This window comes from Schistocerca cancellata, chromosome 2, assembly GCF_023864275.1.
Source record: "Schistocerca cancellata isolate TAMUIC-IGC-003103 chromosome 2, iqSchCanc2.1, whole genome shotgun sequence".
In the NCBI taxonomy this organism is placed as follows: Eukaryota; Metazoa; Arthropoda; class Insecta; order Orthoptera; family Acrididae; genus Schistocerca; species Schistocerca cancellata.
In genome coordinates, this window is record NC_064627.1 from 857,177,449 (window position 1) to 857,190,314 (window position 12,866).

The window sequence follows — 12,866 nt, forward strand, 5'->3', positions numbered from 1 at the left end:
TTTGCACGTACCGTCCATACTTGTCCCTGAAACAACGATTTGGGTCTTTTCAAAATTGTCCGCCATCGCCGAAACCGTGGAGAGCTTCAAATGAGGTAGCGAATCTTATCAATGTCAACTTTCGCTAGACATTTGCTCGTGGAAGCTATCTGTCGTATCTACCGAATGGGCTACGAGTCAACAGTCACTACTAAGTCAAAAATAGTTACAACAGGTTATAAGTTTCCTATGGAGACATTTGGTTTAAATATGCAATATCTTCTATAGGACAAGCTCATTTAAAATACGATAGTCAGCTGCCTGTTTACACCACAAGTGCACGTAATGTTAGTAACATAATTTCATTGACATCTGTGTAAACTATCCAGCCTGAAGTAAACGGTACAATGAATTTCAAGTTATCTTCTGACATGTACTCGTAATTTTAGTATCATTCCATTAATCGGTAATACTGATTCAATGAGTCGGTAGTATTCCATTTACGCAAAATAAGGACTTAAAGAGTAATCATAATACTGGTAAGATGTGTCTGTAATCCAGAGAACAAATAAAATACACTTATCCGAAACCGATACTTCCGACACAGTCTTTTGAGCTTCTCTTCCGTTCTCGGGTACCAATAACAGTATTAAAATATTTTATCCGAGAGCTCATGAGGGAGGAATTTGTGGAAACCACCAGTTCATGCGATACATTAAGCTATGAGAGAACTGTTCCACTCAGGGAAAGTAAGCTACTGCAAAAGCATAGTAATCATATACAAAGGTGTGTTTCTTGCGACGTCAAAATATCATTCGTGTTCACAGCATCTCTGTGTAGCAAAATTGTGCGACACGTCACTGAGCCATGAGAAACCGCACTACGGAAACACAAACTACTCTTCTACGACTCAATTTTCACGAATGGGCAGGACTTTTATAATCTGAACATTGATTTTCCACGAGATTTAACTGTGTTTAGAAGCTTGTTAAGGACGAACCGCTGCGTGACCGGTCGGCGACTTCTCGTTAAGAGAGTACCTGGGGCGTGGGAGACGAGCGGCGGTGTTGAGTTCATTGTGCCTCAGGCCGCCTGACGTGGCTGCACCGCGCTGCCACCTGGCGCCAGTTTTCAGACCTATGGGTAGCTCGGCATATCTCTGCGACGTATCTTTGTGAGCGAAGTGTTTTGTGAGGTCATGGAAAGTGATGCGAAAAGGATGCGTGTGGCAGGAACGCTGTGCGGGCAATTTTTGAAAAATACTGTGTAAGGTACGGTTTAAATATTTCATTTTGTCTCACGTAAGATATTCTGACAACAAAGATTTTGCAGTAGCTTAAGTTTAGAAACCTCTTTCACGAAAATCCGCGTTAGTGAGTTTAAAGTGACAAGCAGAGGTGTCATGCGTGTGTTGTTTTAGTGAGCCGTGCCGGACGTAAACTGTTGGAATATTTGTATGTGCGAATGTTATAGTATCACAGACGACCTTTTCCAAAGTTTAAAGACTTTTGCCTCCTGCGAGGTGTTTGGTTTGTTTATAAATCTATATTCTTGTCCCGTTACGTGAAGATACGGAAGATAGGCGAGTGCACACGTAGAATTTTGCGGTACAATGTATTTGTTTGAAGATGACGTATCAAGCGTAAGTTTGACGTACATCTGGGTCGCTCAGTTGCTTTTACAACATTTAGTTTGACAGCAGTAATCCTCAAGCTCAACTGAAAAATTTGTTTGAATACGAGGAACCGAGTTGTACAAAGCTTGATTCTCTAAGTGTGCATTTTGATATTACTAGTACACGTAAGTGTGTTCTGTTTTAAGCTGCTGCAGTGAGACGCGGACTTTGAGTGGCGATATTTTCTTATTTTTGTTCAAAAGTTTACCTGCTTTAGTGAAATGCGCTGCTCACGTGCCGAAAAAAGCTCCGTAACCACTTACAGTTTATCGTCATCTGTCATTTATCAACTTCTTAAATTCAGTGGCATAAAATATCACAGCTTCTACATCTCAAACAGCGCAGCTATCTCGCCTTGTTAGTTGACATTAAAAGAATACATTTCACCAAATACATGGACACCGAGCATTTCATGGCGCTAAATGTGAATTAGAAACTTCAGACATGTAAAATATCTACATTTATTGTAGCATCATGTGAGAAAGCCGATTGCTGTTTATGGTCCAGTCGAGGAAGCTTATCAGTATTTTTTATTCTGCGTACGACAATCATCGTTACTGATGATACAATTTTTATCAGAGACATTAACGCAGTAGTACCGCGTAACATATTTGTGATTCCGAATTCTAATTACTTTAACAGTCTGTAGATAGCATCCCGAATGAAGTGCGTGAAAGAAAAACAGTATCATTTTCTCAGTGATTGACCAAGAACGTTGTGAATGATGATTAGTACACGTCATTGTTTGGCACTGTTAAGCGAAAAAGGAAAGCTTTATTGGCTGGAAACGCATGTGTGAGAATGACAACACGAAATGATACAGGTTGACATTTTTGTAACCGTTGGTGCCGGCTTTGTAAGTGAAGAATTGTCAACAGCATGAGTAAAACGAGAAAAAAATGTTTTATTGAAGTTCCATCCCATTATCTAACCTTATACGTACGTTTTCAACGAATAAAACGGAATAATTAGGCTAATATGGAAACGTATCTGAGAGATAAATAACTGCTAGTCTGGCAGACGCAGTGTTATCTAAGCAATCATTTAAACACAAAAACACACACAATAATTATATGGTCTTTCTTTAGTCACACTTTACGTGGTTCTCTTTTTCTGAAAATCCTAAATTTTCATAGTGTGATACACCATGCTAATAATATTTATGTTTAACATTAATATATTAGTATGTTTTGATGATATGCATGCTTAAGGATGCATCCAGAATCGAAGTCTCTTTAATTGTAATGCCCAAAGAAGTATGTGTAAAAGAATTGTATAGTTATGAAGGATTGGGCCTATACTGAATTGCATCAACATTTGTTTCAGGTTTGAAATCAAGAATACGTGAATTTGAAGACACATGACCACATTTCGTTTTAGTCCGGACAAGACTTCGTAATTTAATTTTCCCCCCTCTACACATCCCAGTTTCAGATGTTCCATAAGTTGCACATGCTATAATCAGTGAAGTAGCAAGTTGAGTGTTCACAACCCTGTGCACAATGTTTCGGACTAAAGTGCGCTTCCACACTTGCAAAGTTATATTAGTGACCTCACTGGTGTGGCTGCTGGTGTTTGTGGGGATACTGACATACTACTCAGACTGCACAGTCGGTGGCAATGGTTGGGGATGTGCAGTGCCATCACACCCGCCTGCCGCTCCTGCGGCTCTTTCAGGCAGCAGTGTTGACTCGAGACAGGGGGCACATGGATTTGAGGCACTAGAACGAGGAGACCATGCAGTGCAGCACAAGGAGTCCCAGCAGACTGAAGGTTTTGGACGGTACCCACTGTCGAAACTGAAGCGGTGGAGGCCAGCGGCTTCTGTACCAGAAGTGCACGGTTCACCAGGTGAGAGGGGGAAACCAGTGGTAGTGCCATCAGATCAAGAAGCTGTCATGAAAGAGAAGTTCAAGCTTAACCAGTTCAACCTGCTGGCCAGTGACATGATCTCGCTGAACCGATCCCTGACTGATGTCAGACTAGAGGGGTAAGTTGCACCTTATAACACTCACAGTTTTCATCTGTAGTCTCTCTCTCTCTCTCTCTCTCTCTCTCTCTCTCTCTCTCTCTCTCTCTCTCTGTGTGTGTGTGTGTGTGTGTGTGTGTGTGTGTGTGTGTGTGTGTGTGAAACTAATTCCTTTCCTTTAGTTTATTAGTCAAATAATCTCTCTATTGGTCGGTGTAACAACAATGCAGCCATGTTCTACTGTGGTTATATATTAAAAACTAGATGAAGCAGAGCTATGTTTTCAAACAATTCCTGTCTGTTGCAAAACAAACTGGAAACAACTGTCAAAAGTCTGAAAAACCACGAGTCATCTTTATGTACATGTGGGCAAAAAGTGAAAAAAAAAATCTTTGGGGGTGCGGCTTTGGCGGCACAGAATATTATCACTGCTTTGTTCATGTCAGCTTTCTCGCCAGTCTCTGGAGAGAGGTTACAGGTTTTGAATCTAAAGTGGTTTCTGGGAGTCTGTTAATGGAACTGTAAGCTTGCTTTGTGTGTTTAGTATAATTCATGATTTCATCTGAAATGTTTGCTCCCCCACATGAAACACCATTGTGGGACCACTTTTGAAGTTAATATTAGTCAACTGTAAGGAATAAGATGCTTAGATAAGAGATTTTGTTTTGCATGTTGGTTAATTGTTTAGCAGAACACTTTAAATTTGCATTATGAAGCCTTCAGCCAGACAATATATAGGCCAGTGGAAGTGACATACAGTTTTGGGTTGTATATAATTATCAGGAAAGTGGTTGCTAAGCTGAGATTCATTTGGAGTATTATCAGTGTATTAATTTATGAAGTTAGTTACAGAATATTTTTTGAGCCATTCTGGGAGACTGTTCACTTTGAGTTCCACAGGAAACTGGGTAGAGAAAAGATTGAAACAAGTGACGGTGATGTGGTCTTTAGCCAGTAACAACAAACTTCTGTATGTGTTGTTACAATATGTGTATTTTACATCCCAAAATTGATTGCTTCAAAACAGAAGGACCCACATTTCTTCCAGTACCTGCTGAATAATGGCCAGAATTTTTCAACTAGTTGTCCATGGATTACACTATCCACATTTGTTCTTGGCAAGCTATTCTACAGTTAGTGATGGAGAGTGCATAATGTACTAGTAAGACTCCCCCCCCCCCCCCCCCAATCCCCACCACTTACAGATTTTTTTTTTTTTTTTCCTCAAGTGCATTTACATGTATGTCTGAGTTTCTCTAATATAATTTCACTGTCATGTGAGTTGTACAAGAGTTACTCATTTCTTGGAATTTTAAGAGTAGCCTACATTTTCCCATAAGGTGTAAAACCTCTCTGGAGGACTTCCTGAAACGGTTGACTGTAGCAGTGACATTTTTACAGTGTTAAAGAAATCTATAATTTGACTCTCCCATGTCGGAAGTAGTGAATAATATGATAGAGCTTCGACTGGCGACTCTATGAAGAAGGTAATCATATGCCAGCACTATAAACATCGTGACGAATATGACATCACGTTAAAAACTTTTGAAGTATCAGTGTCCCTGCAGGAATAGCAAGGCTTTAGGTAAGGACATATCTGTATTAAGATGCAGAAATGAGATGGAATACAGTTTCCTTACATGCTTGGTCAGGACAGCAGCATAAATGTGGTAGACACAGAGCATCAGTATTCCATATAATGTTTCAGATATTGCTAGTAAGCAATTTTGTTACGAGCTACTGGTATAAAACAAGTACATGTAATGAACAGTCTTTATTTTGCCTGGAAGTTGGACTGTTGCACTGAAGAAACCAGTGTAAGACAACATGGCCGTCACTGTCCAAATGAAGAGTATGTGCGATCTGTGTTAGAGTCTGTGAAAGATCTCTGGCAGTTGCAGGCTGCTCCAAACATCTGCTCCAATCAGTCATGTAACACAGTTTTGTATGTGTCTTTCTGGGAATGCCTCAAATGTTGTAACACCTCTGTAGTTGACTGTTGTGTTTGCCTGTAGCCATTTGTGCTTCACAGTTGAAAGCTGGCAATGACACTGCCAGTTATCAAGGATCTTCTTTCACACAGTTGAAAGCTGGCAACGACACTGCCAGTTATCAAGGATCTTCTTTCACTGACCCTACTGTAGTTTCACAGACTAAAGAAAGCATTGTACAGTTCGTCTTCTGAGTGGTTTATTTTGTTCAAAATTCACTCCCTTTTTAGTACTAATATGTACTTATGCTTTGGATCCGCAGTTATTGCGTGGAGTATCTGGAGATTGTAAATAATGTGATATACTGCACTGACAGTCTGATGACGACATTAATGGCACAGAGATGAGAGCACCAAGAAGTGACCAATAGATGATGCCACTAATGATACAGAAACATTAGCGAACTAAAAAACCGCAAAGTAATGTGATTCACCTCAAAACATATTAAAACCTTGAAAAATATTAGATCTCAGTAGTAAAATATCATTTTGCCATGGACGTAATTATAACTGCAGAAAATGTAATGTGTAAAAAATGTATCTGTGGTGTGTGCCCTTTTGGACAAGTTCAAATGAGCTTGCATGATTTTGATCCAGTGGCCATTATGAATTAACATAAAGCCTGTAATTCCTTTGTGTCATACAAAAAAAGGGGGAGTTCTCACTTTTTTCAATCTAACCTAAGGGCTGCATTATATTACAGATCAGTTGACATCTCTACCTTCATTTTTAAAATATAGCTTTTGTATTGTAACATTTTTGTTGGCTTCGCCAACTCTGAACTAAGCTACCACTTTTCTGTTTAACAAAGACCTCAGGTTATACTACAGGTCAGTCTGTCACCCGAATAGTCACTAAAAAACAAAAGTGCAAAACAGAATGGCAGTATTGTGATCTACAATACATTTGCCATCTCCTATAGACCTGTGTACCGGTAAAACTACCATACAACACATTATAAGCTACCACCCACAATAATGAAATATCTTGGGGCTTATTATTAAAGAACACAAATGATATTTGTACAACTAAAACATACAAACTAAAACATTACAGGTGCCAGTTACGTAAGATATGATGTACTTTAAAGAATACACCGATGATCTGCATTATTCACAAGATCTGAGTAACTTATTTTTTATGAGAGAAGTTATACAAGATAAGCAGTAATTGGGAAAGGCATAGGTGTAAAATTGTGGCCTGATATTAGTGAGCAGCTGTATTTACATCCTGATTCAGTTACAAAGCTTTAAGTATCTTCAGCTTACATAATGTGCTTTAACATAATATTAGAACTGTTGTTTTAAAATACTTACAGATGTTCATTTGATCAGGTATTGTGCCTTTCAGTAAACAATCTCAGTGACTCATCATTAAACTGCCAAAGTGACTAAAGAAGTATCATATTTTATTTGTTTGATGGAGCATTTTCAGAGAAAAACACTAAGCATCTAGAATGCTTGCACATCTCTATGATGCGGAACACACTGTGCAGGCTATTAAAATCAATTTCTCTCTTACGGTTTGTGGAAGATGTACTAAATCCATAGTTCTCGGTTGCTAGTAGCCTTCTGTGCAGCATGAATTTTGTCCAATTTTATGATTGTGGCTTCTAAGCAAGATGTATGTTGGAAGGAATAACATTTCTCTTGACTCATGTTGATATTTTGAGAATAAGGCTCTTCACAATGTATAATAATATCCAGCTTGTAATTTCTCCTGTTGGAATTTGTTGAACATTTATAGGATGCTTTTGCACTTGATAAAAATTCCTGGCAGTACTAAAAACTTGGTTGGTTAATTGAATTTTAAGCTATCTTCTTGGAGACTAGATTTCACTTTCTTCCAATACATATGTCTGGCATCTACCTTTCCCAAGGCTAGATTTATGTGGAATTACAACCTAAAGTCACATGATAATTATTTTGTGAATCCAGTGTATACCCATAGAGTAGTTGCTCCAGGCTCTACTTCTTTGGTTTGTCTTGTAACAGATGTTTTGCTATACAGTGAAGTATGTGGTGGCATAACAGTTTAGGAGAAACTGTCAATTTTTTATTTATACACAAATGTCAGTTGTTTGAAAAATGTGTTGAGGGTTAAACTCTGTCTGTGACATTGTAGGGCAAGTTAGGTAAAAAGAACTGTAGTAGCTAAAATTATAGTCACAAATTTGATGTCAGTCGGTTGCATTATTTTATCTTGCTCAAAAGAGTATGAGCAAGCACTGAACTTCTGACTGGAAGGATCCGAACATCTTTATGGCTACTAGTTGGGGTCTACTGTGAATTCTGTTTGCTTTTTAGCTGAAAGCCGAGATGTTGTTTCCAAAAAGGCTGGCAACTTTGTTGTTCAAAAGTTGGTTGCTACTCTTGACTGAATGGTTGCTCAATGGATGAGAGATTAAATAGGCTTTTGCAGTCAGTTTATATGTAACTTTCATATAGGCTAGTGTGTTGGAATCATATCATTCCTGGATTTTGATGGAAAGTAGATTTACCAAAAATGTGCGTCTACTCTAATTAAAAATGGAGATGATAACAATGACAGAGTGCTTTAACTGCCTGATAGATAATCTTAATGTGCCCTCCACCCAGTAAAGTGGCTTTTACTCAAATGAGAGTAACTTTTACTATCAGCTCTGTGTGAAGCTAATTTGGCCATTATAGTTTTTAGGAATGTGGGTGTAGCGGGTAGTAACAATCACATTTCTGTCCTGATATACCAGTGGCTCAGCCACTTCAGCTGTCAAAGAATAGCACCAAGCGACATGGCTATTTAAGTAAATTTTAAGGAGACAGAGCAGGCACATGTGTTCTGAAAACAATGGTAAGAGATATTTGTATGGGATAATCATGCCCTTGTTAATTAATAATCTATAACAGGGTCACCTGTTATAAGGTTCCAAAAATATGGAATTTTGTGATAACAACTGAGGACATCAATTATAATCTGTTTCATTGTTCAGTCTAGGGGCTCTGTGGTTAATTTGTATGAGAAAAACAAAAGAATGGTTGTCTAAGAGTATCCAAATAAGGGGTGAAAGAATATACAGGGTGTTTCAAAAATGACCGGTATATTTGAAACGGCAATAAAAACTAAACGAGCAGCGATAGAAATACACCGTTTGTTGCAATATGCTTGGGACAACAGTACATTTTCAGGCGGACAAACTTTCGAAATTACAGTAGTTACAATTTTCAACAACAGATGGCGCTGCAAGTGATGTGAAAGATATAGAAGACAACGCAGTCTGTGGGTGCGCCATTCTGTACGTCGTCTTTCTGCTGTAAGCGTGTGCTGTTCACAACGTGCAAGTGTGCTGTGGACAACATGGTTTATTCCTTAGGACAGAGGATTTTTCTGGTGTTGGAATTCCACCGCCTAGAACACAGTGCTGTTGCAACAAGACGAAGTTTTCAACGGAGGTTTAATGTAACCAAAGGACCAAAAAGCGATACAATAAAGGATCTGTTTGAAAAATTTCAACGGACTGGGAACGCGACGGATGAACGTGCTGGAAAGGTAGGGCGACCGCGTACGGCAACCACAGAGGGCAACGCGCAGCTAGTGCAGCAGGTGATCCAACAGCGGCCTCGGGTTTCCGTTCGCCGTGTTGCAGCTGCGGTCCAAATGACGCCAACGTCCACGTATCGTCTCATGCGCCAGAGTTTACACCTCTATCCGTACAAAATTCAAACGCAGCAACCCCTCAGCGCCGCTACCATTGCTGCACGAGAGACATTCGCTAACGATATAGTGCACAGGATTGATGACGGCGATATGCATGTGGGCAGCATTTGGTTTACTGACGAAGCTTATTTTTACCTGGACGGCTTCGTCAATAAACAGAACTGGCGCATATGGGGAACCGAAAAGCCCCATGTTGCAATCCCATCGTCCCTGCATCCTCAAAAAGTACTGGTCTGGGCCGCCATTTCTTCCAAAGGAATCATTGGCCCATTTTTCAGATCCGAAACGATTACTGCATCACGCTATCTGGACATTCTTCGTGAATTTGTGGCGGTACAAACTGCCTTAGACGACACTGCGAGCACCTCGTGGTTTATGCAAGATGGTGCCCGGCCACATCGCACGGCCGACGTCTTTAATTTCCTGAATGAATATTTCGATGATCGTGTGATTGCTTTGGGCTATCCGAAACATACAGGAGGCGGCGTGGATTGGCCTCCCTATTCGCCAGACATGAACCCCTGTAACTTCTTTCTGTGGGGACACGTGAAAGACCAGGTGTACCGCCAGAATCCAGAAACAATTGAACAGCTGAAGCAGTACATCTCATCTGCATGTGAAGCCATTCCGCCAGACACGTTGTCAAAGGTTTCGGGTAATTTCATTCAGAGACTACGCCATATTATTGCTACGCATGGTGGATATGTGGAAAATATCGTACTATAGAGTTTCCCAGACCGCAGCGCCATCTGTTGTTGAAAATTGTAACTACTGTAATTTCGAAAGTTTGTCTGCCTGAAAATGTACTGTTGTCCCAAGCATATTGCAACAAACGGTGTATTTCTATCGCTGCTCATTTAGTTTTTATTGCCGTTTCAAATATACCGGTCATTTTTGAAACACCCTGTAGTTATGAAAAAGACAGACTGCTACTCGCCGTATAGAGTTGACTTTGAGTCGCACGCGGACACAACGAAAAGACTGCTATAAATTTAGGTTTTCAGTGAAAAGGCGATTTTTCCGAAGTAGAATATACATAACCCACATACACATGACCACTGTTTCTGACCAGTGTGGCCGGACTGCAGTTGCGCCTGATCGGTTGGCTCATCCAGATTGCTGCTTCCATCCAGCACAGGTGCAGTCCAGACACACCAGCGAAAGACAGTGGGCGGGCGTGTGTGTGTGTGTGTGTGTGTGTGTGTGTGTGTGTGTGTGTGTGTGTGTGTGTCCTACTTCGGAAGGTCTTTTCGCTGAAAGCTTAAAAGCTGTAGCAGATTTGTGGTTGTACTTGTCTGCGACTCTGTGCTTCCTCTGTATGCAGAGTAGCAATCAGTCCTTTTCATAATATTGTTGTTATTCCCTACTGGACTGTACACGGAATAATAGGTGCATTGCTCATATTATTACTGACATTTGCGGTGACTCGGTTTCGTCAGCGTGTAGTTTACCAATGACGAAGGCCATCAGCCCCACTTGACGATGTACTACAATGGCATGTGAAATTCCAGCAGGAGTTGCGCTAAAGTTTTTCTTGTGTAATTTCCTTATCTATATAACGGAAGACGCGCAATCCACTTCCTTAAAATAATGCCGAAACTTTGTTTATAGTCTGGCAGCTAGGATTCATGAGACATTGTACAAAATGCTCGCACGAGGTCTGGCACAAAAGAAACGTGGGTGCCCACCAAATTTTGTGGACATACCAGCCTTGATCATTTAGTGGTGGTTGCTTTCAGAGTAGGACTTCTTTGAGCGCAGACGCGCCTGCACTTGTTCCTTCCACTGCCCAAAACATTTGAAGACATGTACGGAAAAACGGGCTAACCCTCAAATGTAAAAGCTTAGAGATAAGCGCAGCCATCTTTTGCTGGGTACGGGAACTATCAAAATTGACATTTGTCTCACCCATAACACTCATTCTTTTTGCGATGCTGCGCAGAGACTCCGCCAGTTTTGCCTTATAGAGCTCGAGTTTGTCTGCTGTAAAGTGCTTGTCTCCTGCCACTGACTTAAATTTCGATGAAACTTACCACAACGTGAAGACGCGCTTGAAGGTCGAACACTCGCGCAACCCGTCACAGAGTCCGTTCAACTTGTGGGCAGTTTAAGATCATTGAGGGAACACTGATGCTTGTGCCTTCAATACATAACTCCTTTTAAAAACACGCTATCAATAATTATTTCGATCACCAACTATTACATCCAACACGTCTCAGAAGTTAATCGTGGAGTTCACAAGGACTAAATACAACGTCCTGCCAATTGTTTGAAATTTTCCAGAATGACCAGCGAACCAGGTTTGGACGTCCCTTGCTTCTTTGAATGGGTCTGACATCGTACTGAAATACCCAGTAGATGATGATTGTAGTGGTCTTCAGTCCGGATTCGTCTCTGAATAACTACTGCAACCTGGAAGTACACCCATTTGAACCTGCTTACTTTATTTCTTTCTGTATATTTCTTACGCTCCACCCTTCCTTCCATTGCCAAATTGACGAATAGTTCATGCCTCAGTGTGTATCCTATCAACTGTTCCCTTCTTTACATCAAGTTGTGCCATAAATTTCGTTTCTCCCCATCTCGATTCAAAACATCGTTGTTTGTTAGTCGATCTGCCAGTCTAATCTCGAACGATCTGCTGTAGCACCATATTTCAAAACCTGTCTCTTCTTGTCTGAAGTGCTTATCGCCCACATTTAACTTCCGTACCTGGCTACACTCCAGACATAACCCTTCAGAAAAGACTTCCTAGCACTTAAATTTATATTAGATACTAATAAATTTCTCTTTTAGCTTTTATTGTTACTGCCAGTGTACATTTTACATACTCTCTACTTCCTTACTTTGCTGCCTAGATAACAAATATCGCCGGCTACTTGTAGTGTCTTATTTCTCATCTTATTCCCTGAGCATCGCCTTATTCGACTATTTTCTGTTACCCCTGTCTTACTTTTGTTGATCATCTTATATTTCCTTTTCAAGACATTGTCCATTCCGTTCAGATCCTCGTGCAAGTATTTTGCTGGCTGACAGAATTACAATGTTATCAGCAAACCTCGAAATTTCTATTTCTCCTCTCTGACTTTTAATTCCTTCTCCAGATTTTTCTTTACTGTTTGCACATTGTACAGACTGAATAAAATGGGATAGGGTACAATAGTGTCTCACTCCCTTTTCAGTCACTGCTTCCCTTTCACGTCTTCCAACCCTAATAACTACAGTTTGGTTTGCGTAGATGGTGTAACTTCCTGTGTTTTATCGTTGCTACCTTCAGAATTTCAAAGAGTATATTCCAGTCAAAATCGTAAAAATCTTCGTTTTTTATGTTTTCCCTCGCTCTTTAGTTGATTCTGTATTCTTGGAGGTACGATCGGGCTATGCAACAAGGCACCAAATGAACAACCTTTCATTTAGATGCATAGACGGACCATATTCCCAAAAATTGAGTCTTTCTCCAACTCTGCAAATCCTGTAAATGTATGTTTGACTTTCTTCAACTTTCGTAGAGTTAGTATTGCTTCGCGTGTTCCTCCAGCTCTCCGGAGCCCAAACTAATC

At 40.3% G+C, this 12,866-nt stretch overlaps 1 protein-coding gene across 3 annotated transcripts in view; it reads left to right on the forward strand.

Moving 5' to 3' along the window:
- Positions 1-1,125: 1,125 nt before the first annotated feature.
- The window catches only part of LOC126162790 (polypeptide N-acetylgalactosaminyltransferase 5-like), a 217,469-nt gene continuing 205,728 nt past the window's right edge, over positions 1,126-12,866 (forward strand). Inside the window, exons 1-2 of one of the 3 annotated variants that reach the window (XM_049919508.1) lie at positions 1,126-1,250; positions 2,981-3,644. In XM_049919508.1, the coding sequence (XP_049775465.1) occupies positions 3,157-3,644 (488 nt within the window). In that variant the 5' untranslated portion in view covers positions 1,126-1,250; positions 2,981-3,156. Of the gene's footprint in view, positions 1,251-2,980; positions 3,645-12,866 lie in introns of those variants that run through there. The other 2 variants (XM_049919509.1, XM_049919507.1) reach the window with 2 other exon arrangements.